General features: G+C 43.6%; 1 protein-coding gene across 1 annotated transcript in view; it reads right to left on the bottom strand.

Moving 5' to 3' along the window:
* The window catches only part of ADGRV1 (adhesion G protein-coupled receptor V1), a 400,714-nt gene that overhangs the window by 40,565 nt on the left and 344,831 nt on the right, over positions 1-15,318 (bottom strand). Inside the window, exon 84 of the mRNA XM_066604894.1 lies at positions 9,016-9,194. Coding sequence (XP_066460991.1) covers positions 9,016-9,194 — 179 coding nt within the window. The remainder of the gene's footprint in view (positions 1-9,015; positions 9,195-15,318) is intronic.

Genomic DNA, 15,318 nt, shown 5'->3' with positions numbered 1-15,318 from the left:
CAGTGGATTGGAAAGGGTTAAGGATTTGTCCCTGATAAAATGTGTCTGGGAAATATCCCTCTTTACCTGTATGGCTAGATTCAATTACCATTAACTATATCACACAAATTTACTCAAGTTTTATGGTCAATATCATGCTGCAGAATATAATGTTGCACAGCTATTGAAGAAAATGTCACGCAGAGGGTTTAGAGATAGGCTTACTGATATGTAAGGCCCAGGGGATAACAAAGATGGCTAGGGTGACGGAACGTTTAACGGACAATGGGAAACAGAAACATAGCCTGAGTTCTTCCTCTATATCTGCCCTAACTAAACCTGCCACAAAAGTGGAGCACCTGCCCTGAAAAGGATGACCCCGCGGCTAGATTCCATAACTGTCCCTAGATGAAATAAGGGGAATGAGCAGATATAATGAAGGAGCGAGACAGAAGAAATGAATAAGAGGAGACTAAGGATAGGGTACAAAAGGAGCCAAGGAGGTACAGACAAACTTACAGTAGTAAACTAGAATCCCAAGTAAGTTACATAATGCACAGCCAAGTGCAGCTGAGCCCAGAGGCAAAGTCACACCTAACACAGGACCAGGATACGAAGGAAAACCAAGAGTATAACCGGCAACCTCTATTCAAAGGTGCTGGTTTAAATACCCATAGAAAGACAGTGACAAGCTGACTGGATCAGTGGAATGACACAAGGGAGATGTTACTGCCTTGACGTCATCTAACTAGATGTTATGACAGTCGTACCTCCTCCATGGTTAGCCAAAGAGAGATGTCCTGGCTCCCCATTGGCACCCCTGCCAATGTATACATTACTTGTTTTGTACCTGGTTCAGAAATTACTTGTGCAATTAGTCATAGTGTGTAGGGAAAGGACTGAGAAATCAATAACCTCTCTTTTCTGTAATTAGTGTCTGGATATGACAGGTTAACAATGATTATATTTGCTTTGCTTAGTCCGGCTACTATTTATAACAAGCAGTGCTTATAAATAGCAGTACTACAGAGCGGACCATGCTCTTTGTGCCACATGGATTGTGTCATTGTCTCATGTACTTCATGTCTTGGGTTTCTCTGTTCCCTGACCTGATTTAACCCATGTCGATTCTGGATTATCAGCTTTTTATATCGCACAGCTGTACATAATCCAAAAATTCACCTTGCAATAAAAATCACATAAGATTCACAATGTTACATTCTATAGTTTGTGTCCATTTTAATCATCGTAAACTAGATCAGGGAATTACCCCGTAACCTAACTATTTTCCCATAGGCATGTGTCCTGCATGAGCATAACATTTTCTCTCATTCTAGTTGTTCCATACCACCCAACTTTCCAAAGATGCAAAGAGGGACAACTCATGTGGTACACCAAGCACCTCATGGTAAATTTTTTAATGAAACCCATGCCTTTAACCATGGCCATTCCCTATCTCAAACTAGTGCCATTTATCTCACTTTATATTATACTAGGGCCCCTGGTCTCCTTTATATATATTACATTGGGCTGCCAAATTGTTCTCTCCACTACAGTACATATCACACTGCAGACCTAGTCTTCTCCGCTCTCTCCTATGGTGTGTGCCCCTCCGTGTACCTCCTCTTGGGCGGATGCCTCTTCTCTCTCCTCTGCTGCTCAGCTGGGTGCTGCCAGGGAGTGGAAGCTTATAGTGAGGAAGTGTAGCTCCCAAATTGTCAGGTAGCAGAGCATTTGCAGTCATAGCGATGGAGCAATACTACTGTTGTTTGGGATGACCCCAACACTCTGAGAATGGAATGGTGGAGTGTTCAATCTAAAAAGGATGCAACCATAGGTTGGAAGGGGGTGTACAGCAATAGAGATAAAGTGAGAGAGCAACCTAGCAAGTGGGACATCTACTGTTACCCCAGGACAGCAGGACAACCCCTGAAATCCAGGACTGTCCCCCTGGATTCGAGACACTTGGAAGCTATGCTTGTTCACTTCTTCTATCTAACCAGACAAGTATTAAGGCTTTTTCCTGATATGAGACATCTCTGCAGAGTTTTCAGCCCAGGTTTGCCCTCCAAGGCAGCCTTAAATGGCCCCTATGATACCACAATGACCTCACCCCTAATGACAACAGCTTCTCTATGCATAGAAGAAGCAGCGGTCCTCCTAGTTTAGGTTATATGGCTTTATTTTCCCACTAAGTTGACTTATTTTTGTACCCAGCCCATATTGTTGTATTTAGACCTATTTTTAGTATGTAGCCGTAGAGGCGAGTGAAAGGTTCCTTGTTTTCTGTGACATTGGGTGGTTTTGAAGCTTACGTGCCATGGCTTGAGTAATGTTTACAGATTGCAGTGATGTCACTTTCTCATTATAGCTGTGGTCAGTGAGCGTTTCTGCTGATGAACCATCTACACTATTTTTAGCTTTACTATTTAACTAGGAAATAAAAACGTAACAGTGACAAATTGCTACATTTCAGTTAAATGCCCGTGGATGGAAGGTCCCTGCCGTCTGCAGGCGATTCAGTGACATTTACTTTATCCCGATGATTCCATATACTGCAGAAATCATTATTATCCACATTGTAGGATACCTCTGATGTTACACAAATTCTCTAATGACCTTCAGGAAAGGTATTTCCTGATGCCGCAAGAGAGGTGTGTAGAATAATACAACAAGACAAGCTTCGTTACCATAACCATTGCTCCAACTACCTGCGAGGAACTAACTCAGATTACTAAGGTAACCATGAATTAATGTAACCCCGAGTGAAAACTCAACCCTGGAGTCGCACAGTGCAGGGTTTCATTAGCCGTTTTCCTCCAGACCAGGCCATCTGTATAATAAAATACTGTATATATGGAATACTGTCATACCCAGTATTTATACACATAGGTTATGGAAACTCAGCCTTGTAGTCAGGGACTATCTAGAGAGGCTACTGGGGCGTGTGCTCTAGGTGCTCGATGCGAAGGGGCTGCACCAAAAAGCCCCTTTACATACAGGGCTGGAGATGCAAACTGAACCTGGATGAAGTCTAGCTATAGCTCCACTTATAGTGATGCTCTGAAAAAAAACATGAAAGTAAAGGGTCTCCAAACCAATTTATCTGAGGATTCCGGGTCAGTCTGGCTCACTAGAGGATCCTCCAGTAGGTTCAGGCTGCCTATACATATGAGACAGCTGTTGGTCAAAGCACTTGTTTGGCCAACAGCTGCCTTTCCTCATTACCCGGCCAAGTGTGCATGTGTTGTCAGGGGGGAAGGATGCTGCTAATTAATCCTGGCAGTGGCTTATCTCCCAAGAGCAAAAGTGCAATCCAACTGGCAGATCCTTATCTCCACCAACATCTACCATCAGAAGGCAGGAGACCACCATCAGATGGTCATCCAGTGGCACCAAAATAAGCAGATTCAGCCATTCTATATCTATTGTGTACGGACAGCCTCAGGCTATATCACAGTAATAGGCCCCAAAGGTCTAGGAAGATACAACCTCATTCGTAGCACACCTATTCTGTATACATGGATGGTGTGCTCTCAGATCAATTTCCAAAGTTCCAAAAGGAACTTTTAGTCTGATACTGCTAGAACCCTACATTGGAGCCATCCTCATGAGATGTGTACCTACTGTGTATGGTGCAAGAAAATTTTTTTCTTACTACCACATAAAGGCTACATGGGATTTTATAAAACAATTTGTGCCAGATTCTAGCATAAAGAAGTTGCAAAGATTTTGTGCAAGCCCTACACTTTCCTGAAAAAGGGGTGTGACTTGTTAGGAGGGCGCTTGGCCACCCTGTTCCAGAAGTCGCCATTAATTATACCAGAAATATACAGCAGCACCTGTATGGATTTCTGTGTGGGTAACATTAAAGGGGTTGTCCCGCGCCGAAACATTTTTTTTTTTTTTTTTCAATAGCCCCCCCGTTCGGCCCGAGACAAACCCGATGCAGGGGTTTAAAAAAAACAAAAAACGGATAGTACTTACCCGAATCCCCGCGCTCCGGTGACTTCTTACTTACCTTGTGAAGATGGCCGCCGGGATCTTCACCCTCGGTGGACCGCAGGTCTTCTGTGCGGTCCATTGCCGATTCCAGCCTCCTGATTGGCTGGAATCGGCACACGTGATGGGGCGGAGCTACGAGGAGCCGCTCTCCGGCACGAGCGGCCCCATTCAACACGGAGAAGACCAGACTGCGCAAGCGCGTCTAATCGGGCGATTAGACGCTGAAAATTAGACGGCACCATGGAGACGAGGACGCTAGCAACGGAACAGGTAAGTGAATAACTTCTGTATGGCTCATAATTAATGCACAATGTACATTACAAAGTGCATTAATATGGCCATACAGAAGTGTATACCCCAACTTTGTTTCGCGGGACAACCCCTTTAAGACCTGCATATAAAAAAATCAGTTTTTAAGGTGTTGTCCCACTTCGAACTATTTTGTTGGACGAACTAGACAGCTCCGTACATTGCGCAATGGCCTGGGTTGGTACTGCAGGCTGAGTCCCATTCACTTCAGTAGGACTTAGTAGCAATCCGGGCCACTGTGTAATGTACAGATCTGTCTGCTTTTCTACAGTAAAACAGTTAGAGGTGGATAGCACTTTCATTAATCACCCCTTATGTTGAAATCAAAGGGAATTACAGATGAAATAAAAAAAACTGACTGAACTAAAATGTGTGCTTGTATCTTTAAACAATATTTAAAGTTACAATGCTATATATTTATTATAATTGCAGGTTGGTTTTGTACATCTAATTTATCCATCTATTTCAGCCCAATCAATAGCTGAATGCATTTCTCAGTCATTAGCAGTGCCAGGCAAGCGTTGCTCTCATTTCTCTTACATAAACTATAAAATGATCGTTAGCAGGAATACAGAAGTCACCTTGTAACCAGGAGAACATAACAAGTGCGGACAGACTAGACAGGCTGGAAGGGCGCAGCAATGATAAGGGGCACAGAGGAAAGAGTGAAGCATGATGTGACAAACATCTAACTGTTCAAAGCAATTTGGGCATGCAAATCATCAGATTTCGAGGTGGCAGCATCTGCAAGTACCAATTTTCACAATAAATGGATCTGATTTCCTCATAATGAATGTACTGCAGGAAACGTAATTAAGTTTGCGTTTTAATCTCAATTTACTTCTTGGTTTGGGATCTTCATCCGGCGGTATTAATAAACCTTGTCCATGGCTTTTTCTGATCAGGACTTTTATTTATAGACGTCTTCTCTCGATTAATGTCTTAACGAGCCAGTAGACCACAGAATAGGACAAGTAATATTTGGTTTATAGCTTCTAGCAGAATGTGGTGCTGGAGATTTGTGGTTGGCAGGGACTCACTTTGCGAAATACTAAATTAATTTAATTATATATATTGAAGGCTAAGAAATAAAGATACACAATAGATTTCATAGACTTTATATTCCTATTATGTTGTGCAGTTTATCTCCTTCCTGTGATTATATGCATACTTAACATACTTTATACATTATTAGGGATTATATTACAGTATGGGTAAAGAGCAATAGTTCAGACGTCTCGCCATTTATGGGCCCCCACAGCTGTGTTCACCATTTAGGGCCATTTTCACTGGCTTATCTTCTGTCCATATTAAGGCTTTATTCACATGGGGGTTTTATCGCGGCAATTTTGCCGCGATAAAATACCAGCCGAAAATCGTGACTATCTGATGCATTGGATTTCAATGCATAAGTTCAGATGGGCGATTTTCGGGTGCGAAAAAATGGCCGGCCGGAAAAAATAGAGCATGCAGTGCACATTCCGGCCAGCCGTTTTTATGGAAAAGATTGGTCTGGACCTATTTTCCAGCCAGACTACGCCAGCCGGTCCCATAGACTCCTATGGGAGCCTATGAGACTTGCTGGAAAAGGGAGGTGGGGGGAAGTTTAGCAGTGGCTCTCATAGGCTCCCATAGGAGTCTATGGGACCAGCTGACATATTCTGGCTGGAAGATAGGTGCAGACCAATCTTTTTCCCTCCCCATCTCCGTCCCTTGCCAGCTGTTGGCAAAGGGAGGGGCGGGGCAGGGTTTAGCACATTAACTCTCACCCCATCCCTCCCTTTGCCGACAGCCAGCAAGGGGCAGAAAGGGGAAGAGCAGAGGGAGAAAGTTTAGCAGAGCTCAACTCTCTTTTCACCCCGCCTGACGGTATCCCGGGCTACGGCGTGAATATACCGCAGGCCCGGCTGTCTGAACGAGTGTTAAAATGGGAGATGCAGCCATGATTGGTCACAGCTGCTTCTCGTTCATGTGATTTTTGGCTGTGCTATGTTTTCTTGGTAGACTGTTTTTGCGGGGTGGTTTGCCATTGTCTTTCCCATTCATCTTTTAGCCCCCAGCAAGCTGGGTACTCATTTTACCAACCTCAGGAAGATGGAAGGCTGAGTCAACCTTGAGCCGGCTACCTGAACTAAGCAGGGAACCACTGTATTGGGCACAGCACCATACATTATATTGTGGCTGTGCCTGGTATTGTAGCCTAATTCAATTCACTTGAATAGCCCCTTCAAACAACAGGGTGTTTGGACCCTGACTGATCTGACTGATAGGTCTTCAATATTTAAAGGGGTTATCCAGCTTTAAACTATTAATGGACCGGGAACACCACCTATTAGCTCTTTCCTGAGCCAATGTGCTTGTGTATGCAGCTGAGTTCTGCTGGAAGCTAATAGCTCCACTCCACTGCAATACCCAGCTTGGTATTACAGGCAAATTTCCCATTCACTTCATTGAGAACTTTGCCTGTTATACCAAACCTCACCACTGCAGTGGAAACAAAGTCTTCTGCTTCCTGCAAAAATTAGCTCCATGCATGAGTGCCTCAGTCCAGGGAAGAGCTGATCAGTGGAGGTCCTGGGCTGTCAAATGTTGAATAACCCATATTGATGACCCACCCACCACCAATGTACTATCGTTGGCCTATCCTAAGGATAGGCCACCAATAGCTTAAAGATAGACAACACAAGTGTTGTCTGTAGGGCAGTATAATTTAGTTACTATATGGTTATTTTGCTGCATGGTACTGTTACGTAGCCTTGTAGGAGTATATTCTTTAGGTTCAATATAGCACTAATTTTTAGTATTTTTAGTATTGTATGATTGCAGTAAGGCTACCGACACATTTTCCTGTGTGTCCAAGATGCATCCAACAGGCTCAAGCGCAACTTGTCTCAGACACTACATGGACACCTGTCTGTGTCCTGTCCAATATATGGATGGCCAGCACATTGACACATGTTTGCAAGCCGTAGTTCTTGTTCATGGTATGGACAAGGATAGTGCATGCGATGAGTTCTTTCATGCAGTCTGTGTCTAATACTAGAGTTTTGCTAAGCGACCTCCACAGATCTGTTCCTTTATATTGAAAGTGTAAACATTAGTAAAGTAATCAAAGTGAACTGACATTGTAAGTCTTCTACAAATGTGGGGATGAGGTCTTGGTAAAAGTGTTGGTTTTTAACCTAGAAAAAGGACTTTCCAAAATGCATACGGATTAATGAGATTTGGGGTTTTGAGTGAACATGTGCATGCTCAAATCTGTAATAATTAGAGATGAGCGAGCACCAAAATGCTCGAGTGCTCGTTACTCGAGTCGAACTTTCAGTGATGCTCGAGAGTTCGTTTCGAGTAACGAACCCCATTGAAGTCAATGGGCGACTCGAGCATTTTTGTATATGACTGGTGCTCCGCTAAGGTTTTGATTTGTGAAAATCTTAGCAAATCACCAAAGTTATGTAAAAGACACAGAAATGGATAGGGCAGGCGAGGAGCAACATGCAGGGCTGCATTTCGGGCTCCGAGGTCTCACTATTAAGCCACAATAGTGGCAAGAGTGAGACCCCCCCCCCCCCCCACTGTCAGCATAAAGATCGTTCTCCTCTGCCACAGCTGTAACAGCTGTGGCAGAGAAGAACGATGTTAGCCCATTGAATTCAATGGAGCCGGTAATACAGCCGGCTCCATTGAAAGCAATGGGCTGTCGGCGAGTGCGGGATGAATTTTCGGGAAGGGCTTAAAAATATAAGCCCTTACCTGAAAATCATCCTAAAATGTGTAAAAAAAAAAAAAAATGTATACTCACCTTTCCGCTGCAGCCGGAGTTCAGCCGAGTCTGGCCGGCAGTTCTCCTGAACTGCTTTCTGTAGTATTCAGCAGGTGGGGAATGACAGCTGAGAGCTGCCCCTGATTGGTCCCTGCGCTGAGCCAATCAGAGGCAGCACTCACCCATTCATGAATTCATGTATGGGTGAGTGAGAGCGGCCTCTGATTGGTGAGGCTGTGACCAATCAGAGGCAGCTCATTCAGCAGGCGGGGATTTTAAATCCCCGGCTGCTGAATACTACTCACAGCAGTTCAGGAGAACTGCCGGCCGCGGCTGAACTCCGTCTGCCGGGACAAGGTGAGTATATATATTTTTTTACTTTTTACACATTTCTGGATGAATTCCAGGGAAGGGCTTATATTTTTAAGCCCTTCCCAAAAATTCATCCCGCGCTCGCCGGCAGCCCATTGCTTTCAATGGAACCGGCTGTATTGCCGGCTCCATTGAATTCAATGGTCAGTGCTCGTTTAATCGAGACGAGTACCGCGTGGTGCTCGTCTCGAGTAACGAGCATCTCGAGCACCCTAATACTCGAACGAGCATCAAGCTCGGACGAGTATGCTCGCTCATCTCTAGTAATAATGTTTCAAAGGTAGAAAAAAATCTAAAATAATAACATCATATTACAATAACATAAAATGACAATGGTTCTTGGAATGGAGAACCCCACCAGTGCCCTGACCAGAGGAACCTCAGCATTCTACAAATGACTAGACCCCCTTTAGCTCTATGGGTGAAGAGCACAAAAAGACATTCAAATCAGTGGTACAATTATCATTCACATCGTTTAGGATGGCTTCAAATTGGGAGTTAAGCAACTGGTTATTACTGAGGACATCGAAAGATGACTGGAAAGAACTTTTTGCCTGCAATGCAATTTTACATTTAGAAAAACTTACATGTCTCCATGGACCAGTCCATAAATCTCGGTAATGTTCTTATGGTAGATACTTTTGAGAATAACCAGATGCAGGACAACAACAATTACAGGAAGTCCCCATCCCACCACAAAGAAGATCAAATGCCGTCGCTCTGTGTGCTCATCGTTCATCACTAGGACATACCAAAAATTAACAGCCTGAAAAACAGAACAGGGAAGTCGGTCAGACCTTCTAAAGACGATGAAGAATAAAATACACATGCAGTATAAGGAGATAACAAATGTAGTAATGCATGAAGAAATAATGGGGTTTCTGGGAATACATATTGATAACTTGTGTTTGGGCTGAAATCTTCATGCTCTTACTAATCATCAAATTAGAAAGAAAATTCCCGCTTTACTGTAGCTTCTCAGACCAGGACAGAAGAAAGGATCCCTCTATTGTTCTGAAGCATTCGTGTGATATACTATATTTGTAAGGATTTACAGACTAACCAATGTTATTACCCTATAACACGTGTGTCAAACTCCGAATGCAGCCTGCCGCGTCAATTTATGTGGCCCACTATGAGGTCCGGATACAAAAGGACCAGCTCTCCACTTTGCCTGGAGGACACAGCTCTGACAGCCCTACCCAGGCACCTTAGGCCTCATGTCCACGGGCAGGTTTGAATTGCAGAGTTTAAGCTGCCCATAGGGAGACATGGGCGTTCACAGCTTACTTCAAGCATGCGGATTTGTTTTGCGGACCTTCTAGTTCAGAAAAAAAAATCCCAGCATGTTCTATTCTGCTGCAGATCCCACAGGGACGGCTCCATTGAGGTCAATGGAAGCTGTCCGATTTGCGACACAGCCACAGCTGTCACTGCAGACGTGCCGCGGAACCCGCAGGAAAGCATGAGATTAAAAAAGAAAAACTCCACTGCGCATGTGTGACGGCGCACCGGCCAGCGTGCCCACCCACATCCACAGAGGAGAAGATGGAAAAACCACACAGCCACTCAGAGGATCCGAATGGGTAAGTAATGTCCTCTTGCCATGGGCAGGGTGGAATTCCGTTGCGGGCTCCCCCCCACAGAATCCAACCTGCCTTTGGACATGAGGCCTTAACCACCCTTCGAGGAAAGAAGCTTAGTGCTAATGAGGTAGAAGGGGAGAAACCCCATTATAGTGCACAGAGCTCCATGTTATGGAATAGCTACATTTAGGGCTCATTCACACAGGTGTATGCACTTTCAGTCCGTGAAATACGCAGTGTTCTCACAGACCGAAACTGTGCGTATTCACTGCGTTTGTGTTTTCTTGCATGCATATACACTATGTTTATCAGTTGTGCAAAAAACGAAATCGCAAGAAAGCCCCATATATGCGTAATTGCGTAGTTAATAAATATGTATCATGCATATTCCCTGCATATTTACGCACTCCCATTGACTTTAATTGGAAATTTCAGTTCGTAATACATAGGACGTGCTGTGATTTTTTTCACATGTGTGAAAAATGCATGTCTGAATACCCTCATGCAAATCAATGGTGTTCAAGCTGTCTATATTATGAAGTGCAAATATGCCCTTGTGAGTGAGCCCTTTTAAATGGCCCTTTGAAGGCAACCATAGTGCTGATGTGCCCCACAGTGAAAATGAGTTTGACACCCCTGCCCTGTTAAGTATGCTGACTATGTTATTAGCAAGAGCAAAGAGAGTGATGTGGTGGGCTATCTGCTCTGAAAGACACAAGTTTATATTCATATGTTGGTTGCCAACTGATTTCAATGGACGCCAGTGAAGCTGCAAGAAAAATCAATTACGCGGTGGTTTCCACTGTTATATAAGCTGACTGCTGTTTGTCCTCAGCAAAAATCTTTAAAACTGATCCGCAGATTGCTTACATAACAAATGCTGATATGTTCTTGCCTGAATATTTTTTCTTGAATGGCTGTTTTGAAGGAGAAAACTATTCTAGATGAGTAATCTAAAACTTAACCTTTACTTTTTATCTATACTCTTTGCAAAACAAAGGTCAGGCCCCTAGATCTCAGGCAGATATGTGGGGGCAGATATACTTGTTATTTGTATTGCGCCAACTTATTCTGCAGCGCTTTCAGAAAGTTTGTTTATTACCACCCCCCCCCCCCCCCGACATGGAGTGGGGGGAGTGAGAAGCAGCATGGAGAGTGGTGAGAGAGAAGCGGCATGGAGAGGGGGGAGAGAGAAGCGGCATGGAGAGGGGGGAGAGAGAAGCGACATGGAGAGGGGGGAGAGAGAAGCGACATGGAGAGGGGGGAGAGAGAAGCGACATGGAGAGGGGGGAGAGAGAAGCGACATGGAGAGGGGGCAGAGAGAAGCGACATGGAGAGGGGGCAGAGAGAAGTGACATGGAGAGGGGGAGAGAAAAGCGACATGGAGAGAGGGAGAGAAAAGCGACATGGAGAGGGGGAGAGAGAAGCGACATGAAGGGGGGGAGAGAAGCGGCATGGAGAGGGGGAGACAGAAGCAGCATGGAGAGAGGGGAGAGAGAAGCGGCATGGAGAGAGGGGAGAGAGAAGCGGCATGGAGAGGGGATGAGAAGCAGCATGGGGAGGGGGTGAGATGCTGCAGCAGAAGGGTTGAGAGAAGCGGCATGGAGAAGATGGGAAGAGAGAAGCAGCATTAGATGAACAGTCTTGTAACCTAAGCCCTAAAAGTGGTTCCACCCTTGGCCTATAAAAAGGCTCTCAGAGGCTACTTGTGTGTAGTGGACCCCTTTTTCTATTTGTGTAGAACTGTGTTAACCACTAGATGCCTCTATGATGCCATCGAAGATATTTCGCCCAGTTAAGAAGGTTGAGAGGGGGCACATTATTGGAATGCAAAAAGCTGGATAGTCGTATTGATGAACTGTCCAAAACCTGGGTCATTCTGACCAGACTGTTAGTTGGTGTTGGGATGAGTGAATGTGTCAGGGCATGCACACAAGGCAACTGGGCTCAGGACACCCTCGGCAGACCACCAGTAGAGAGGATCGTTTAATCGTCCAACAAGCATGAGCAGTTCCAACTGTTTCATTGTCCACCATCCGGAGACTAGTGGCAACATCATTAAAGGCCTGAATAGCAAAAGTACAGTTTTGTCAGCAGCACTCACCCAAACCACCAATCATAGGGGAGCGAGTTCTAGATGCACGTCTCACCGTGTATCAAACCCAAATCTAATAATACAGTCCAAATAATGCAAAGGAAGGCAGCATCTGCAGCACAAATATAATTCCAGACGGTTGACTTTTATTCCATATGGTCCATATACAGCGACATTTTGACTCGCATCACGAGTCTTTATGAAGCTTGATAAAGACTCTTGATGCGAGTCAAAATGTAAGGTCAACCGATTGGGCTTATATTTGCACTGCAGATGCTGCCTTCCTTTGCATTACTTGAATCATTACAGGCCCCTGTGTCTGTCGCAACCATTTCCAGGCGCTTACCTGAAGGACATTTGGTCTCACTGTGCCCATTATGTGTACTGCCTTTGACACCCACCAACTATCGCTTCTGTTTACAGTAGTGTCATGGATAAGAAACTGGACTGCCACAGAGTGGAACTGGGTTATCTTCAGTGACGAATCCAGGTTTAGTTTGGGTACTAACAACGGCCATGTTTATGTCTGGAGACCTAGAGGTGAACGCTTCAATCCTGCCTTTGCTTTAGAGCAGCACACTGTGCGCACTGCAGGTGTGATGGTCTGGAGGGCATCGCATACGACAGTTGGTCACCCCTAGTAGTGGTGCGAAGGACTATGACAGCTCAGCGATATGTTTAGGACATCCTGCAGCCACATGTCTTCCTCTCATGGCAGCTTCCAAGAGGCAGCAGGATAATGCTTGGCCGCACACAGCAAGGATGTCACAGGAATGCCTCCACAACATTGTCACACTTCCATGGCCTGCCTAGTCGCTAGATGTATCATCAATGGAACATGTATTGGACCATCTGTGATGTCAACTTTGATAGCTAATGAGTTTGTACAATCTAGAGGCTCAGTTACAGCAAATGTGGACTGATATGCCGCAGGATACCATACGAAACCTGTATGCCTCCATGCCTGGCGTATCACATCTTGCATCCAAGCTAGAGACAGTACAACAGGGTACTAGAGTCTCCATGCCCACCTGTATCACATCTTGTATCCAAGCCATAGGCAGTACAACAGGGTACTAGAGCCTCCATGCCCGCCCGTATCACATCTTGCATCCAAGCTAGAGACAGTACAACAGGGTACTAGAGTCTCCATGCCCACCCATATCACATCTTGTATCAAAGCTAGAGGTGGTACAACAAGCTACTAGATCCTCCATGCCCGCCTGTATCACATTTTGCATCCAAGCTAGAGGCGATACAACAGGCTACTAGATCCTCCATGCCTGCCTGTATCACATCTTGTATCTAAGCTAGAGGCAGTACAACAGGGTACTAAAGCCTCCATGCCTGCCCGTATCACATCTTGTATTCAAGCTAGAGGTGGTGCAACAGGGTACTAGAGCCTCCATGCCCTCCGTATCACATCTTGTATCCAAGCTAGAGTCAGTACAACAGGGTACTAGAGCCTCCATGTCCACCTGTATCACATCTTGTATCTAAGCTAGAGGCGATACAATAGGGTACTAGAGCCTCCATGCCCACCTGTATCACATCTTGTATCTAAGCTAGAGGCGATACAATAGGGTACTAGAGCCTCCATGTCCACCTGTATCACATCTTGTATCTAAGATAGAGGCAGTAAAATAGGGTACTAGAGCCTCCATGTCCACCCGTATCACATCTTGTATCTAAGCTAGAGATGGACCAACAGGGTACTAGAGCCTCCATGCCCGCCTGTATCACATCTTGTATCTAAGCTAGAGGTTGTGCAACAGGGTACTAGAGCCTCCCTTCAAGTATTCAGTTTTCCACAATAAATTCTCCTTTTCCTCTTAAATTGTAATCACTTATGTCAATGTTACAAAGAGAAAGTTTCATTCACTTCTGACAATTCTTTATACAGGATAGATTGTTTTTTTCACAATGAGTGTTTTTTGATGGTGTTCAATGTGTGGGATAAATGGCACGTTAACTTTTATCTGCAAGTTAGTGTGGCATTATCGAATTTAGATGTACATTACATTATCATATATGATTATGTACTATATTTATTCTATGTATATTATATTATATTATCGATTTTTAGGTTTTACTACTTTTGCACAATAAAAACACTTTGAAAAAACATCAGTTACTTTGTTACAGTGCCAGACCTTATTTTTTTTGTTGACATCAAGCTTTTTGATTGCTTTTTACTTAAATTTTTTTGGGATGCAAAATAAGAAAAAAAAACTATTCCGACACCGCTTCTTTCTTTTTTTTTTATTTTTGCAGCATGCAACATGCAGGTTAAATAATGTGATAATGTATTTAATCTGATATGTGCCTATAATGTATTTAAGGTAATACGTATATTTTATTTACCATGTACAACACCCTATAATTAAAGGAGCTTTAAAGTCAAGAATAATAATATTATAATAAGGGTTGTTGCAGATGCAGCAATACCAATTATGTGTAATTTTTGACATAGCAATGCATATGTAATAGATGCTTTTTTTAATATATATATATATTATTTTATTTTTTATTTTTTTTATTTACTTATTTTTTTTAACATTTTATCTAGCGGCATTAAATACAAGTACTAAAATGGTAGCCTTGGGAGACAATATGATGTGCTCCATTGCCATCGCACCATGGTGGTGGCGTAATGTGATGACAGAGACCCCTTTCCTCAATAAACCACTTAGATGCTGCGGTTAGCGTTGAGCAGTCTTGTAATGAACCTTTCATCTCTGTGTCCAATACATGACCATGATGGATATTTAACCACTGGAATTAAAAAAAGTTCTCATTCATTGACAGAAAAAGGTGATCTTGGGAATGATGAGGAACTGATACACAAAAGTGTTTTAACTTTTATTGCACAACACATAAAGCTTGTTTGCTAAAACTGAAATACCCCTTTAAAATTAACCCATTGCTGAACAATAGATCTGTCTTTTATAGACGGCTGATTTTTTATTTCAAAACTGTAAATGCATTTTTATGTTTTCAATAAAAAACCTATAAATAGAGGGAGGATTTGCCTTGAATTCATTAGCAATGGAAAAATCTGTTGAGTTGTGTTCATATTTGCCATATGTTGTATACACGCTCTGGGTATGACAAATCTTTCACAGTTTCAACAATCAAACATTCACTTCATATTTCATTCCACGTCCCACACAAACTTATGTATCAGCACCCCACTTTCTGAAAGATAC

Source organism: Eleutherodactylus coqui, chromosome 5 (assembly GCF_035609145.1).
Source record: "Eleutherodactylus coqui strain aEleCoq1 chromosome 5, aEleCoq1.hap1, whole genome shotgun sequence".
NCBI classification, from domain to species: Eukaryota; Metazoa; Chordata; class Amphibia; order Anura; family Eleutherodactylidae; genus Eleutherodactylus; species Eleutherodactylus coqui.
The sequence above is the reverse complement of the archived record's forward strand: the minus strand, read 5'-3'. Positions and strand labels throughout refer to the sequence as shown.